The 16464-nt window shown below is 42.5% G+C and overlaps 1 protein-coding gene across 1 annotated transcript in view; it reads left to right on the forward strand.

The window, feature by feature from the left end:
• The window catches only part of THBS4 (thrombospondin 4), an 88321-nt gene extending 72411 nt beyond the window's left edge, over positions 1-15910 (forward strand). Inside the window, exons 16-22 of the mRNA XM_006889852.1 lie at positions 1904-2097; positions 5482-5660; positions 6770-6818; positions 6918-7114; positions 7899-8071; positions 14975-15114; positions 15849-15910. Of these exons, the coding sequence (XP_006889914.1) occupies positions 1904-2097; positions 5482-5660; positions 6770-6818; positions 6918-7114; positions 7899-8071; positions 14975-15114; positions 15849-15910 (994 nt within the window). The remainder of the gene's footprint in view (positions 1-1903; positions 2098-5481; positions 5661-6769; positions 6819-6917; positions 7115-7898; positions 8072-14974; positions 15115-15848) is intronic.
• The last annotated feature ends 554 nt before the right edge of the window (positions 15911-16464 follow it).

Below are 16464 nucleotides of genomic sequence, written 5' to 3' on the forward strand. Positions count from 1 at the left end.
CGAGTCACTTGCAACTCATAGTGACCCTATGTACAACAGCCCTAAACTCTGCTCTGTCCTGTGCCAATTGCACTGTCTCCGACACACCCATCCCAATTACCCCAGTCACTGAATCACTCCACCTCATAGAGGGCCTTCCCCTCCTGTGCCTGCCCTCCACTCTACCAAGCATGATGTCCCTCTCCAGGGACTGGTCCCTCCTTACAACATGTCCAAAGTATATTAGATGAAGCCTCAGAATCCTTGCCTTCAAGGAGCAGCCCGGTTTAACCCTCTCCAGGCTGAATCTGTTTGTTTTCCCAGCAGTCCATAGTACCCTCAATACTCTTCTCCAGCACCACAACTCAAAGTCATCAATTCTTCTATCCTCCCTAGTCATTGTTCAACTCTCTGATGCATAACAAGTGGTTGCAAAGACCATGGCCTGTATCAGATGCACCTTAGTCTCCAGAAAGACACCATTGCTCTTCAGTACTTTGGAGAGGTCCCTAACAGCAGACTTTCCCATGGCAATATACCTTTTAATTTCCTGGCCACTGGTGCCAAGAGTGTTGACTGTGCAGCCAAGCAAAGGAGGCTCTCAAATATCAAAGTATTACTTTTAGATGAGTTGAAATATCAGAGTATTACATTTATATAAGTTGAGTGTTCTCTCACAACCAGCAGTGGAAACTTTAATACCACTCAGGGGCACCTCTCTGCTTCAAGTTGTATCCAGAGCATGGGGGGTTGGGGGGAGTGTACCTGCCATTCCTATGATGAACCTCTGAGGGTGTTTCCTTTGATGCTGTATAGCCATGGGAGGTCCCAGCCAACTCAGAGAGACTTCAGGGCAAACCTTCCCCCAGGACTTCTTAGTCCTGGAAAGAAGACAAGTCTGTTGGACAGAGAATGAAAGCTCTGAGAATTTCTGTAGACCAAGACTGAACCCAGGCTACATCGTCACCTCTCAGGAAGAGGCAACACTATCCTTTTTGCCATTCTCACCATGGCATTCAGATCTGAATCCTTGTTAGTTCCACTGACCAGGATGTATGAAGACTAACAGAAAATAAAACATTGTTGTAATTAGGCACCCGCCCAGTTGCTTATGACTCATCGTGATTCTATGAATAACAGATCTAAACATTTTCTCTATTTTGTGCCATCCCTAGAATCTTCTCTATGTTTTTGTTAGGTGCCAACAAGTCAACTCCAACTCAAAACAATCCTCTGAACAACAGATCTGAACCTTGCTCTAGGCTGCACCATCCTCATCATCTCTGATATACTTGAGCCTATTGGTACAGTCACTGTGTCAGTCCATCTTTTGGGGATATTCCTCTCTTTCTCTGACCCTCCACCTTTACCAACATGATGTCTTTTTCTAAGGCATCCTAAAATCCAGGCACTTCAAAAGTACTTTCCCTATGTTAATATTTATCATGTAAAATGTTAGTGAATGTAATAATTTTATCTCAGACACAGCACAGTGAAGTATGTACTATGATTATGCCCATTTCATAGATGAAGACACTGAGCCTAGAATGGTCACATGCCATGTGTGTAGTCACATACTGGTAAGGTGAGCCAAGGTTCAGAATGAAGCCATCTGCCCCCACGGGTCATCAATCTGTTCACACATTCTCGGAGTCAGATTCCAGCTAGTAGTGCCCAGGGTCAGAAAGGGACATCTAATGACAGAAAGCACCAAAGTAGACCTTTATCGCTGTGAGCAGAAAATGGCCCTCTTGTTTTGACAAGTTGAAGTGGTGGACAAATTATCTCTGAGGTCCACAGGGAGCCTTATCTAAAGAAATTACCTCATTGAGTTTGAAAATAGAGGAGTGCCTGGTAAAATGCCACACAGAAACCTGACTCATCATGTCCTCTGCTGAACTGAGAACTCTCCTTTCTCCCACAGTGATGGAGATGGGCACCAGGACAGCACAGACAACTGCCCCACCGTCATCAACAGCTCCCAGCTGGACACTGATAAGGACGGCATTGGTGATGAGTGTGATGATGATGACGATAATGATGGCATCCCGGACGTGGTGCCTCCTGGACCAGACAACTGCCGGCTGGTCCCTAACCCAGCCCAGGAGGACAGCAATAGTAAGCACTCAGCCCAGGGCTTCATGGGACCCTGGACTTCATTCAGTCCAAGACAGATGAAGGCATGTGAGGGCTCTAAGACTGATAATATCTAGTTCTGTCTTCTCTGCTTACTCACACATTGAAATGGGATATGTGAGTTGTGCTTTAATACATGTATATGGGATGGGGGCAGTGGATGTCTCTTATCTATCTGATGAAACTTTTTAGAGAAGAGAGTGATGTTGTTTTGGTTTTTATTGTTTTTTGGGTGGAAGTTTAGAGAGAAAATTAATTTTACATTAAACCATTCATACACATTATGTTTTATAACACTGATTATCATCCCCATGGTATAACAGCACTCTTCCTAATTCCTCCCTATGATTCTTGTTCCCATTCATCTTTCTACCCTGTCTCTTCTGGATTTCTGTGTTTTATTCTAGGCAAATGCTACCCTTTTGATTTGTTCTAAGGAGTGAGTATCTCCCTGATATTATAGTTCACCTTAAAGGCCTGCCTATTGTTTAAATGAAAGTTGAACCACTTGAGGTGAGAGGCTTCACCAGTCTACCACTCCAGCAAGCCTGGTCATCTTTATGTTTCTGAGATTTGTTGCACATTTTTCTCCCACGCAGTCTTGAACCCTTTAGTGTGATCCCTGTTAGAGCTATCAATAGTGGTAGTCAAGAACCATTCTGGTTCTTCTGGTCTCAGGGATTGAGGCTTATGTACGTTGAGGTTCATGCGGTCCATTATCAGTGTTGTAACAACTTTGAAAACCTGACTACAATATTAGCAATTGAATGCAAAAGTGACATAAGACATTTTAGTAGAATGTGATACACTGAATTACATTTTTTTTTTAGTGGTTGCAGGTTACTGAGATTATTGTCACTATACTACAATTTTTATAAAGATACTATTCTACATATTCTACAATAAAAATTATTTCCTTAATTCAGTTATTTGGAAAATCAGTGTAAAGTTATATTCATTTCTCACAACGGAAAAATTACTTTTATCAATTTTACTTGAAATAGCTTCAAAATGAAATATTTCCATTTTGATAGTATTTCATGATAAATGCTATACTTGCAAGTGAACAAATGAAGATTCATAAAAGAAAATTTAATGATCAGAAAATAAATATTATAAACATTTTAAATTAGACTAATGTTAATATTTCTAGTTCTTTATGTTTATTTACTGTTAGTGTTAAATTATTACTCATGTTTGTATTTTATCAAATGTATGCTATATTGTACCCACAAGTATGCTAAGCATATTTTAAAGTTAGAGTCATAAACTATTATTGCTTGAAAAATTTGTGACATCACTGTATATAAATACTGTATATAGCTTGAAAGTAATTTGATTCAATTCATTGCAAAGGATTGATTTACTCAAGTTCCCTCAGTGTAGCTCATCATCTCAGACTGAGTTCCCATTGGTTGTTTACCAAGAGGTGTGCAAGATTTTCCTTGTTGTTTGTACTGTTACAGAGAGCAGTGCTTGTCCTTCCGGCTGGATTTGCTGGATCAGCAGACACATGTATGAGATGTTGTCGTTTGGTGCCTTTTTGTCAACTGGGACTCATAGCAACTCTATGAACAACAGCTCTAAACTCTGCCGTATCCTGTGCTGTCTTCATGATCTCTGATATATTCAAGCCCATTGGCATAGTCGCTCTGTCAATTCATCTTGTTGAGGGTCTCTCTTTTTCTGACTCTCCATTTTTCCCACAACGCCTTTTTCCAAGAATTTCCTGACAACATGCTTAAAGTTTGTGAGACCAAGTTCCACCGTTTTTGCCTCTACAGATCACTTTAGTTGTGCTTCCTAGAAATTGTTGTTGTGTAACCCTGGAGTCAGAACTAGCCTGTAGTTGGCCCACCAATGAGTTTTCAGAGGCAGTAAATCACATGGGAGGAGGCTGCGCCTCTTTCTAGCTTTCTCTAAACAGATCAAAGATCTGATATATATCAATATATAACCCATCCTTGCCCAGTAACCACTCATGGTGGATCCAATTACATAATGGGTGAACTTACCAAGAATTAAACTCCATGGCCCACCCCCACCTCTTGTTTGGTATAAAAAAAGATAATATCTCTTCCAAACATATAAGATAAGGCATTTCAGTTATGGGGTAGGGGATAGATATCAGTGAAGGTGTTGAAATGGTAGGGACCTCTTAGCTTAATCTTGTATTTAGGTGCCCTTGTGGCCTTGTGTGAATTTTGTTTCAGAATGACACAATGTCAGGTATGATGTCAGTGTCATTCAGTGTCCTGAAAGCTCCCTTCTACTGTGTCATTCATTTTTCCTGTGTCCTATGTGTTTGGGTCTTTATTTTGTACAACTGGTGCCCTTGTTTTGTTGAAGTCCTAACCGCATGTTTACCTTGTTTCCTGAGTAACCCACCCTGGTTCAGTCAGACAGACCCATGGTGACTCGTCTCTCCCACGACACTGAACTCAGAGCCTCATGAGGTTCTCCGCTTCCAGCTAGCTGCAGCCTCCCCGCAGCTCTTGTAAGCAGCAGTGGCCTGTAGACAATAGCAATTACGAGAACACAGGCCCCTATGTCTGTTAGAGGAAAGCTGAAGTACATCTTCTGGAAAGCCCTAGTATGAGATCACCAGGGATCAGGAAGTAGCTCCCTGCTAACAATTCAGTTGGGGTGATGCTCGTACTCTTAGAGGCTCCTTTTCTGGGGGTCCCAGAAAAGAAAGACTAAGAGAAGGAGAGCACAACAGACAATGGCTGAACTAGGACTTCAGATTCAAATGTCTTCAGTGGACAAATGAGTAAGAAAACGTGCTCTAAGCCAAGAGCTCAGATAGGACACAGCAGAGAGTGGTGAGGACCGTGGTGAATGAGAAAGGGCACGTCTACCCAAAGCTTAACAAAGTCTGGTGTTTTTAAACCATCATATTAGCTGAACAAAACAAGCTTGCAGACCAAATTCTGTCTAGAGGCCACCAGAAGTGCTTGACCTGGAGCTGTTCAGATGATAATAATAACTTCTTTGTTCACATAGTCTAGAAAGTGCTAAGTTTTTTTAAAGTTCAGGCTTAAGATCTACCAGTTCACAAACTAAGCTCACATTATAAATAGATCTTCCTAGAGACAGATTAGGAGTCGATTGTTACATTAACCCTTTACAAAACCTTGAACATCTTCTGAGAGCTAGCCTGGTCATCCCACCACAAGGGCCCAACGCCCCCTAAGACTTTGCTGATCCCAGGGCCTCTCTACCAGCCCTGAATGACAGTGGTAACTCTGGAGGTAGTGGTTTGGGGACCTTTCTTCTGTTCCATGCCCAGATTCCTTCTTTGTGAACTAGAGGCAGTGGGTGGAGGCGTTACTAAGCAACTCTTCTCTTTCTCCACCCCTTCAGGTGATGGAGTGGGAGATATCTGTGAGACAGACTTTGACCAAGACCAGGTCATTGACCGGATTGATGTCTGCCCCGATAATGCAGAGGTCACCTTGACTGACTTCCGGGCCTACCAGACTGTGGTCCTAGATCCTGAAGGAGATGCCCAGATCGATCCTAACTGGGTGGTTCTCAACCAGGTGAGTGTCACACCCTTGACAGGTCCGAGGACAGCCAATGGGTTAGATTTGCATCTTCACAAGAGCCCCTCTCAAAACCACAGGTGACATCACAGGGGTGTTAACTGAACCAGGCACTGTTCCACATCTCACCTATTTCTCACAAGAGCATTATGACCAGGTGCTTCCAGAAACACCATTTTATAGATGATAGATTCAAGGCATAAAAAGTTTAAGTGACTTGCTCATGGTAGCACTACTGGTAACTGGCTGAGATGACAGTAATTGGGAGCAAAGAAGCATAAACTGAGAGCCCACATCACCAATCTCTCCTATAGACTGCTCCAAAGTGTCTTCTTCTTGCATATCTAAAGATCAAAGGGAAACTTAGAAGACTATCCAGAGTCACACAGCAAGCACATTCATTAAAAGTATCACCACATGCATCTAAATTCCAAAATCAATCTCCATAATAGTCTATGTGTTTCCTACTGCCAAGGGGGCCCTTTAGAGTAGTGAGAGAAGACACTCACCCTGAAACCCACAGCATCCCTTTTCAGCAGGAAGTAGCTAAGAGAATACGCCATCCCCTTTTCCTTATGACTCAGGGTGAAGTCTCTCTCAGGGAGGAGTGATAGGGAATGGCAAGGGACACACTGACAAAGGAGATTAATCAGAACTGGCTTTGACAAGCACTGTGGCAATTGGACAATTAAAACAGGCATGGGGGTGGGGGGAAAGAAGAACGAACTGGGGAGGAGGGTGGAGAAAACAGTGCAACAATGAATGAATGAAAACCCAAAATCTCTGTAAATGTTCATTAAAACGAATAAAATTTAATTAAAAAAAAAGTATCACCACAATGGAGGGTTTATTGATGAATCAGCTTCAGTGGCAGTGTTAGCCAAGTTATTTCTATTCCATTTTGGCCTGATTCATTACACTGTCTTTACAAGTAGTGGCATTTGCCCTCTCTGGGCACAGAACAAGGTCAAGCAGTTTCTCACATGTGACATCTGTGTGTAGGCAGAAGTCAGCCTTCACTAAGCATCATCGTGGGCCAGGACCCCATGAGTTTCCTCCTCTGCCTGAGCATGGCTCTTCACTGCCTCCCTCTCCTCTCTTCACAGGGCATGGAGATTGTGCAGACCATGAACAGTGATCCTGGCCTGGCAGTGGGTACGTCCACGGTGTCAGCCGTAACTTCAGTCAGAATTCACTCTTGCCTCCTACTCATGTGGCTTGTCCGTTTCTTTAATCTTATTCTGACCTCTACAGGGTACACGGCTTTTAATGGAGTTGACTTTGAAGGGACCTTCCATGTAAACACCCAGACGGATGATGACTACGCTGGCTTCATTTTTGGCTACCAGGATAGCTCCAGCTTCTACGTGGTCATGTGGAAGCAGACGGAGCAGACTTATTGGCAAGCGACTCCATTCCGCGCAGTCGCAGAACCTGGCATTCAACTCAAGGTACTGGTGGCTTGGAGCCGCTCACCTCTCTGTCTCCTGAGCCCTTCATTCTATACTCATGAGTTCATCTAAAAAATTGATTTGTCATTGGTCACACGTAAGTCAGAGAAAATTAGCACTGACCAAGGTTTTGCCTTCATTCCTACTTTGGGCATGTTGTTATAGTCTTTGGGGCGGGGGGGTGGGGGGGAAGACACCATGCTTGGAAGACTTCATGCTCCACAAGATGGATTGACACCGTGCCTTTGCAAAGGGCTCGAGTAGATCAGAGATGATGAATGATGAATATGGCACAGGACAGGGTAAGATTCATATCCATTGTTCACGGGGTCGCTATGTATTGTAGTTGACTCAATGGCACTTAACTGGTATGTTGGAAGCAATGGATGATTATAATGGTGAGAATTGCAGTTGGAGTAGGGTCAAACAGATGACAAATTTGGGGATTCATCTTCAGACACACTATATTGGCAGCTCATTAACCTCAAGGGCCAAATTTGTACGGGAGGGCTGATGGGTTACCTCTTGCTAGCCTGCTAGGAGAGGAGACTGACCTGGACAAGCAGACATCTGAGGACATCTCATTGGGGAAATGTGGGACATAATGAATTTATAATAAGGAAGTGAAGTAAGTTCATAGAATACTGGCCAGTACTTATTATTAAAGAGCTGAAGGGCTTCTGTCTAAGTCAAACCATTAATTCATCACCACACTGTCTGCTCTGAGAGGCAGAAAGAGTAGTCTGTGTAACCTCTTTTAAAACTTGCTCATATCATTGTCTAGGCTGTTAAGTCCAAGACAGGCCCAGGCGAGCATCTCCGGAACTCCCTCTGGCACACTGGGGACACCAGCGACCAGGTCAGGCTGCTCTGGAAGGACTTCAGGAACGTAGGCTGGAAGGACAAAGTGTCGTACCGCTGGTTTCTGCAGCACAGGCCCCAGGTGGGCTACATCAGGTAGGCAGAGGATCCATTTCTTCCCCTTGGACCTAAAATAAACACACACTCCTTTCTGCAGCCCTGAACTGGGAGATTTGTTAACATAAACCAGGTTGATGAGACAGCAGCTTCCAGAAAAGAGGTGAGGGAGAGGTACCCAGGCTTAGACTGTCCACTCTGGACATTAGAGCCAAACTGGAGAAGTAGGAAGCTTCTTCACTGGGGAGAAACCCCTCCCTCTACCACACTCTTCAGAGAAGCCTGAGAGTAGCCAGGCTGTGAGGTAAGAAGTACAACTGAGTCTCTGATTCTCAGCTTCCTCTGTAATACCTCTGGGTCCTAGGCCATCATATTATTGCTCCTTTCACACCAGATTGTAATGAGTCACACTTGGTCTTCTCTGCTGGATGATCACTTCCACGAGGGCAGCACCTACACCTTCTCTCAGTCACCCCAGTGCCCAGCACAAGGCCTGGCATCTACCATGTGCAGCATGAGCTGATCTTCAAGTGCAGTGTGCCTTATTTTTCTACAGAAATACTACTTTAAGATAAAAACCTCCACAGAAGTTAGTCTGGTTTAGGACTATGCCTTTGAAATTTAGATTGTATGCTTGCTTTTATCAGTACACAAACTTTCAGATAGAATAGGGCTTCAGACTGGCTCTGTCATGGCCAATGGAGCAAAATTGGAACAGAATTGACTTTTAAAATTTACATGAAGCATAACCCTAACCCAAACAAGAAAAATTACAGTTGAAAATTTTAGAATAGGAGAATCAGAAAAGGTGTGGAGAATCATCCCAGGAGCCCAGTGAAGGTGACTGGGTTATTGCCAGGACTGGGGAAGGACAATCAATACACATTCAGTATTTCAGAGTTGCCACCATCTTTGAGCAGGGCATGTCCTTCTGAGTCTGCCAGTCAAGAAATTTGGTTGCTAAGCAACATGTCCACTGCCCTTGGTTTCTAATAAAGAGAATATGTTTCCAACAGCTATAATGTTATAATTTTTTGCCTTCTGGTTAGCATTCCATTTCACCCGTCTTTTACAAATTCAGGCTTATCCTAGTGTTTTCTTCATTGCCTTGTCTGATCCAGAAAGGCCTGGAAGCCCTGAGATAAACACTCCTATCAGCTTGTGGCAAGCAATTAGGGAAGAGTACTGACTGAGTTCTCCAGGGATAAAGACACGCAGGAGAGTTCACATATGTTCTTTCCAACATTACATTAAGTATACTCTGCCTCACAGTAAGATATTCTCAGCTGTCTCAGACTCAATGCCCCTTAAAGAAGTTAAATACATATACACATATTCTTTTTTCTGTTCAAAAATTAAATCCTAGAAAATGAATTTCATCTCTAATAACATAATGTTGTTTGTTGGTGGTGGTGTGTACTATAGAGTCAGAACTAACCCATAGGTGGCCCTCTGGCAGATTTTCAGAGGCAGTTAATCACATGAGAGGAGATTGTCCATCCTTCTTCTGTGGAGCACCTGGTGACCTCGAACCACGTGCCTTCAGTATTGCAGCGCAGCTTCTTGCCACTAGACTACCAAAGCTTCCAAATAACATAACTGTTGTTGTTGTTGTTGAGTGCCATCGAGTAGAGTGTGACTCATGGAGGCCCTGTGAACAAAAGACCTGAATCCTGTTCTATAACTATCATTGTTTCTCTACGTTCATAGAGTTTCCAGAGGCATGTGGTTTAGGAAGTGGATGCCACACTTGCTTCCAAACCTGAATCAATCTGGGAGCTCCACCAAACACCACCACGATGAGTAATATTATGGTGTTTGACACACCTGTGGCACAGTGTTCAACATCACAACACCTCCAAGTTATTTCAGTACAGCAAACAGACCACTGCTATGCCACTTACAAGAATGTTCATCCCAAAATCAATTAAAATTTGGCCCGAGGGCCTGCAGCCCTCAAGCATGCCCATCAAATGCTGGTTGACTATAAACCAGAGACTCTCAGTCCCTAGCTCATTGTTAGCTAAATCTGGCAGGTCAAATCAGTTGGCATCCACTTGTGGATGGAAAAAAAAGGCCAAAAAAAATTTAAAAAAATCCAAACGTTCCATACGTGACCCTCATCAAGAGGCGAGAAACTTCTTCCAGAGTCAGATCAATCAACAGGAGCCTCTAAGCTGCAGACCTAGCCCAGCACTACCACATTTTTAAATACAGGCAATTAATTTATAACAAAATAGTCCTGGAGAGGGTGAAACCAAGCTTGGAGTCAAGGATTTTGAGACTCTGTCTCACATACTTTGGTCATGTGGCCTGAAGGGACTAGTCCTTGGAGAAAGACATTATGTTTGGAAGGATCAAGAGACAGCACAGGAGAGGAAGACCCTGGATGAGATGGCTACAGCAACTGGGGTAATCATGATAGGCTTGATATAGTCAGTGAGATTGGCTCAGGATAGAGCAGGGTTCAGAGCTATTGTGCATTAGGGTCACTATGATTCATAGTCAGATCAATGACACATAGAAACAACAACAGTACAAATATTCACCTGTGGCCACATGACAAAGTAAAAACACTTTCACTTCTACCTAAAATGACTATGTTGTTATGTGCCTTGAGTCACCTGCAACTCATAGCGACCCTAAGCCCTGCTCTATCTTGTGCCAACCTCACTGTCTCTGACACACCTACCCTCATTATACCAGTCACTAAATAAATCCACTTCATAGAGGGTCTTCCTCTCTTCTACTATCCCTCCACCCTCTCAAGCATGACATGCCTTTCCAAGGACTGGTCCCACTTTGCAATATGCCAAAAAATATGTCAGATGAAGCTTCAGAATCGTTGCCTCCAAGGAACATCTTGATTTCACCTTCTCTAGGATGAATGTGTGTGTTCTCCTAGCCATCCATGCTATAATCAATGCTCATGTCCAGAACCACAGCTCAAAGGTATCAATTTATCCTTCTATCTCCCTAGTCATTTCCCAACTTTCTGATGTATAGTGAGTAATTGCAAAAAAACATGGCTTGAGTCAGGCACACCTTAGTCTTCAGACTGACATCATTGCTCTTCAGTATTTTGGAAATGTCTCTGACAGCAGATTTTCCCAATGCAATTGTCTTTTAATTTCGTGGCTGCTGGTACCAAGAGTGTTATTATGGAACTAAGCAAACTGAAACTGCTAACAATCTCAGTCTCTTCATCATCTATCATGATGCTGCCAATAGGCCTAGTGGTGAGAGATTCTTTGCTTTCTTGATGTTGAGCTTCAATCTATATTAAAGGCTGCAGTCCTTGAACTTCTGTAGCAAGCACTTCAGGTCCTCCTCATCTTCAGCAAGTAAGGTTATGTCATCTGTATAAAACAGATTGTTGATGAGTCTTCCTCCAATCCTGAGGTCACATTTCTTCTCACATAGCCAAGCCTCCCGGATAGTCTGTTCTACATATAGGTTGAAAAGGTATGGAGATACGACACATCCCCAGCATACACCCTTCCAATTTTGAACCATGCATTGTTTCCTTTCTCTGTTCTGACAACTGCCTCCTGGTCCAAGTATAGGTTTCGCATTAGCACAATCAAGTGTTCTGGGATTCCATTCCTCTGAGTCAGCCACAGTGTACTCTGATCCACACAGTCAAAAGCCTTTGCATAGTCAATGAAACACAGACATTCCTCTGGTACTCTCTGCTTTCAGCTAAGATTCATCTAACATTAGCTATAATATCTATAGTACCACAGCCTCTTCTAAACCCAGCCGGCAGTTCTCTGTTGATGTGCTGTTCCAGTCATTTTTTAAATAATTTTCAGCAGAATTTTGCTTGCATGTGTTATTAATGATAGTGTTTGATAATTTCCACACTCTGTCAGGTCACCTTTCTTTGGAATGGGAACAAATACAGGTCTCTTTCAGTCAGTTGGCCAGATGGTTGGTTGTCCTCCAGATTTCTTGGCAAAACTTGGTTAGCACGTTCAGGGCAACGTCTGCTTGTTGAAATATGTTAATCGGTACACCATCAATTCCTGGAGCCTTGTTTTTTGCCAGTTCTTTCAGAGGAGCTTGAACTTCTTCCTTCTTCACCACAAGCTCTTGCTCATATGTTGTTTCATTAAATTTTTCTGTGTCCGCCAATTCCTTTTGATACTATGACTATATACTCTTTCCATCTTCTTTTAATGCTTCCTGGATCATTTCATACTCTGCCCAAAGCATTCCTTTTATTTTTTAATTATTATTCTTTTTGTGTGAGTGTGTATGTGTGTGTACTTTCAAATCTGATCTGACTGAAAAGGGATAAGATCGCCCCTTTTTCTCCAGTGGAGCAGCTGGTGGTTTCAAACCACACGCCTTCGGGATTGCAGTGCAGCTTCTTGCCACTAGACTACCAGAGCTCCATCCAAAGCATCCTTAAGTATTTCAACTCATGGCTTGTATTTGTTCTTCAGTTCTTTCAGCTTATAAAATGCTGACCAAGTTCAGCCCCTTTGATTTTCTGACTCCTGCTCTTTGCACATTTCATTGTAATACTTTACTTTGTCTTCCCACACTACCCTTTGAAATTTTCTGTTCAGTTCCTTAATTTCTTGATTTTTCCCTTTTGCTTCGGCTTCTCAGTGCTCTAGGGCAATATTCAGAGTCTTATCTACATCCATCTTGGTCTTCTTATCTTCCTCCTCTGTCTTTGTAATAATGACCTTTTGCACTCTTCATGGATGATATTCTTGATAAACTCCCACAGCTCATTTGGTCTTCGTTCATTAGTGTTCAAAGTCTCAAACCTGTTCCTGAGATGGTTTTGAGATTCAGGTGGGATAGGCTCAAGATCAAATTTTGGTTGCTGTAGATTTTATTTCCTTTTCCTTAGCTTCAGCTTGAACTTGCATATGAGTAGTTGGTGCTCTGTTCCACAATCAGCTCCTGGCCTAGTTCTCACAGCTGTTATCGAGACTCTCCAGTGATTCTTTACATAGTTGTAATTAATCTGATTTCTATGTATACCATCAGGTGAAATCCATGTGTATAGCCTGGGTTTGTTTCTTATAAAAAGTATTTGCAATTAATAAATCATTGTACAAAATTCTATCATTCTATCTCGTTTCATTTCTTACTCCAAGTCCATGGTTTCCAACTAGTGATCCTTCTCTGTTCCCAACTTTTGCATTCCAGTCACCTAATATTATTAATATATCTTGACTGCACATTCAATTGATCCAAGATTGCAAAAGTTGGCACAAATCTTCTATTTCCTCCTCATTGGTTCTAGTTGTTGGTGCACATATCTGAATGATAGTGGTATTCACTGCACTTCCTTATATGTGTATAGATATTATCCTGTCACTCACAACATTGTATTTCAAGATGGATCTAGAAATGACTTATTTAACTTCATTTTTTTTCATTTCCTGCATAGTAGATCATATGATTGTCTGACTCAAAATGTCCCATGCCAGTCCATCTCATTTCACCAATATCTAGTATGTCCATGTTTATGCATTCCATTTCTTTCTTAACAATGCCAATTTTTCTACATTCATGGCTCTCACATTCCATGTTCCAATCACTAGTGTCTGCTTGCAACTGTTCCTCCTCCTTTGTGTTTCCATACTTCAGGTCTCACCCTGAGTTGCCATGTCTGCTAATCTAAGTGTGCTGTATTGTACATAGGATTTTCAAAGTCCTGCTGTTTCGGAAGTGGATGGTCAGTCCTTCTTCCTAGTCTGTCTTAATTTGAATGCTAATATTTAGAACAGTATCTGACAGGCAAGCATTTTACAGAAAAGAGCAGGTGAAAGGTATTTCCCCAATTATAGAAATAACCAATAGATTCACTGTTGTCCTCACCCTTGACACGTATGTCTTGACCCACTCCTTTCCCTGCTCCACCAGCATTTCCTTCTACTCCCACCTACTCCTTCAACACCTATCTCCCCCTTTATATGATGCCTTATATCTCAAGCCTTCTGGGCTTCTGTGATTCCAAGCACCTCACGCTGCTGCCAGTTTCATATACTGTGGCCAATATCTCTTGAATTTAGGAGTCTCTAAGTCCAAGTGATTATAAAGGTAAAAAAAAAAAACACCAAAAAAAATTTAAAAAGGTGGCTTTATGACACAGATTGTGCTAGTGATTCCTGGGCAGCAGAAGTGTTGCCCATGGTGATATGAGTGTCTAGAATGATGAGCAATATTTAATTTTTAAATAAAAGATGCCCAGTCATTCTTAAGCTTACCCTGGAAAGTTACATTTCTAGTAAAACAGTATAAAAGTACTGTTGTTCCATGTTGTTCACATGGGAAAGGGAATTCGGTTCTGGGTCTGGATAATTATAAAGGAGTGCATTTGCATTACTTCTCCATGAACATTCAAAAGATGCAGGGATGTGGGACAAGCCTGGGTTGCTCTATGCAGCATATGGGAGATTATCCAGCATCCCTGGCTCCTGTCATGAAGTTTCATCTGACAGCCAAAAATATGCCCCACAAATGTCCAAAACTCTCTGAAGGAGAGCTGTTCTGCTGGTGGAGAGACTTTGCTTTATTTTTCTGCCAAGCAATATAAATTAAACCTAATGGGAAGCAGACGTTTCTACTCTCTCTAAACAAGGTAAGTCACAAGACAATGAAATCACAAGATCCTGCTCTCAACATCAGGCTGTGATTTCTCTAGAATTCATGATCAAGTTCCTATTGAGCTTGACCATGTACCAAACAATGTGTTAAGCATTTTGAGAAAGAAAAAAAAATTGGAAAATATGGACACATGGTCCTTGGCCTCAAGGAACTTTCAGTCTAGTAGGGGATGAGGAAAGAGCTAGAGAGCAGCCTGAGTCAGTCAGAGACTTCCTACATAAGAGAGTCCCTGCGCCTCTCAGTGAGGACTGAAACCTGAGCTTGTTTGGATTTCTGGGAGACCCATTCTGGCTGTGTTGTCTCCAGGGTGCGATTCTATGAAGGCTCAGAGCTGGTGGCTGACTCCGGAGTCACCATAGACACAACCATGCGTGGCGGCCGACTGGGTGTTTTCTGTTTCTCTCAAGAAAACATCATTTGGTCCAACCTCAAGTATCGCTGCAATGGTAAAGTACATTTCTATCCCTACATGGTATTACTACCTGAACTAATCAGTGTCCTCGTCTTTGATACTGCACCACCTTCCTGCCCCAAAATCCAAAGCCCACACTACATAGTTATGAAAACCTAATAGTCCTTTTGTAAGGAAAACAAAAAGTATACATCATTTTTCTATTTTACAGATACGAATGTTCAAATGTACAGAATTTAACTGCTTGGGGGTGGTATTCAGTGAGAAATTCAGTCAGGCTGACTTTTCAGGCAGTTTTTTGGGTGGTGGTTTGTTTTTTTTTTTTTCCATGCATTTCAATCATAATTGCAGCCACAAAAATCAAGGCAGCCTGCTAATTTTCTTGAGGCCTGTGAATGTGCACTTCTGGGCTTCTGGCCAAGGCTGTACAATACCTCCTGAAGTAAAAAATGGCTGACAGAATTCTGGGCTTCTTGAGCAGGTAGATAGTGACCTCTACAGGCTCCCCACACATTGAGAGAGGAGCCCAGATTCCTGCGGGTTCAGGAGTCCTGCTAACCTGGTGTAGCAGTGTGTGAAGTGTTCAGCTGCTCACCTGAAGGTCAGTGACTTAGAAAGTCCACTCCCATAAAGATTTACATCCTTGGACACCCCATAGGATAGATGTGCTTTGTCCTGTAGTAGACAGTCAGTATGCACTGGGGCTCAGTGGAGAGGGTTCGGTTTGGGCCTCTTACTGACCTCCCCTGCCTTATACCTTCTTTGCAGACACTATTCCGGAAGACTTCCAAGAATTTCAAACTCAGAATTTCGATCGCCTGGATAGTTAAACCAAGGAAACAACCTGTAACTGCTTTTCCAAATTCTCAAGCCATACATGTTCTAACTTCTCATGACTTTTTATATAAATACACACTCAGTGGCATTCTTTTACCAGCCCTGATATATCAAAACTTTTTCTATGAATGTGGCAATAAAGAAAAGATGATTTCTAAAAACAATGGTGTTTGTTGTTCAAGTGTGGATTCCGGCTTTCAGAGAGAGAGAGAAAGAGGGAGAGATTGAGATTGAGATTGAGATTGAGAGAGAGAGCGCACGCACGTGCGCGCACGCTCTGTGTGATATCTATATTGAAATTACAGAGGAATCTTTTTGTTCTTAGGAGAAGTCAGTCTAATCAAATGTGTGTATGAATAAAAATGTCCAGGGCAAAGGTTTTATCTCTGATGGTTCCAATTAACTTAACTCACACCTGCAAAACTCCTACCCGTCCCAGGTTCGTCTCTGCAGCCTCCTTAATCTGAGTGAGGCCGGGGCCCCCTTCCCGACCAATTCCTAGGTAGATTTGTTCAGTGATCTTGGCTCACTATACAATGCACACACA

The sequence above is a fragment of the Elephantulus edwardii genome, unplaced genomic scaffold (genome assembly GCF_000299155.1).
Source record: "Elephantulus edwardii isolate Elephantulus edwardi_28Jun2011 unplaced genomic scaffold, EleEdw1.0 scaffold00082, whole genome shotgun sequence".
NCBI lineage: Eukaryota > Metazoa > Chordata > Mammalia > Macroscelidea > Macroscelididae > Elephantulus > Elephantulus edwardii.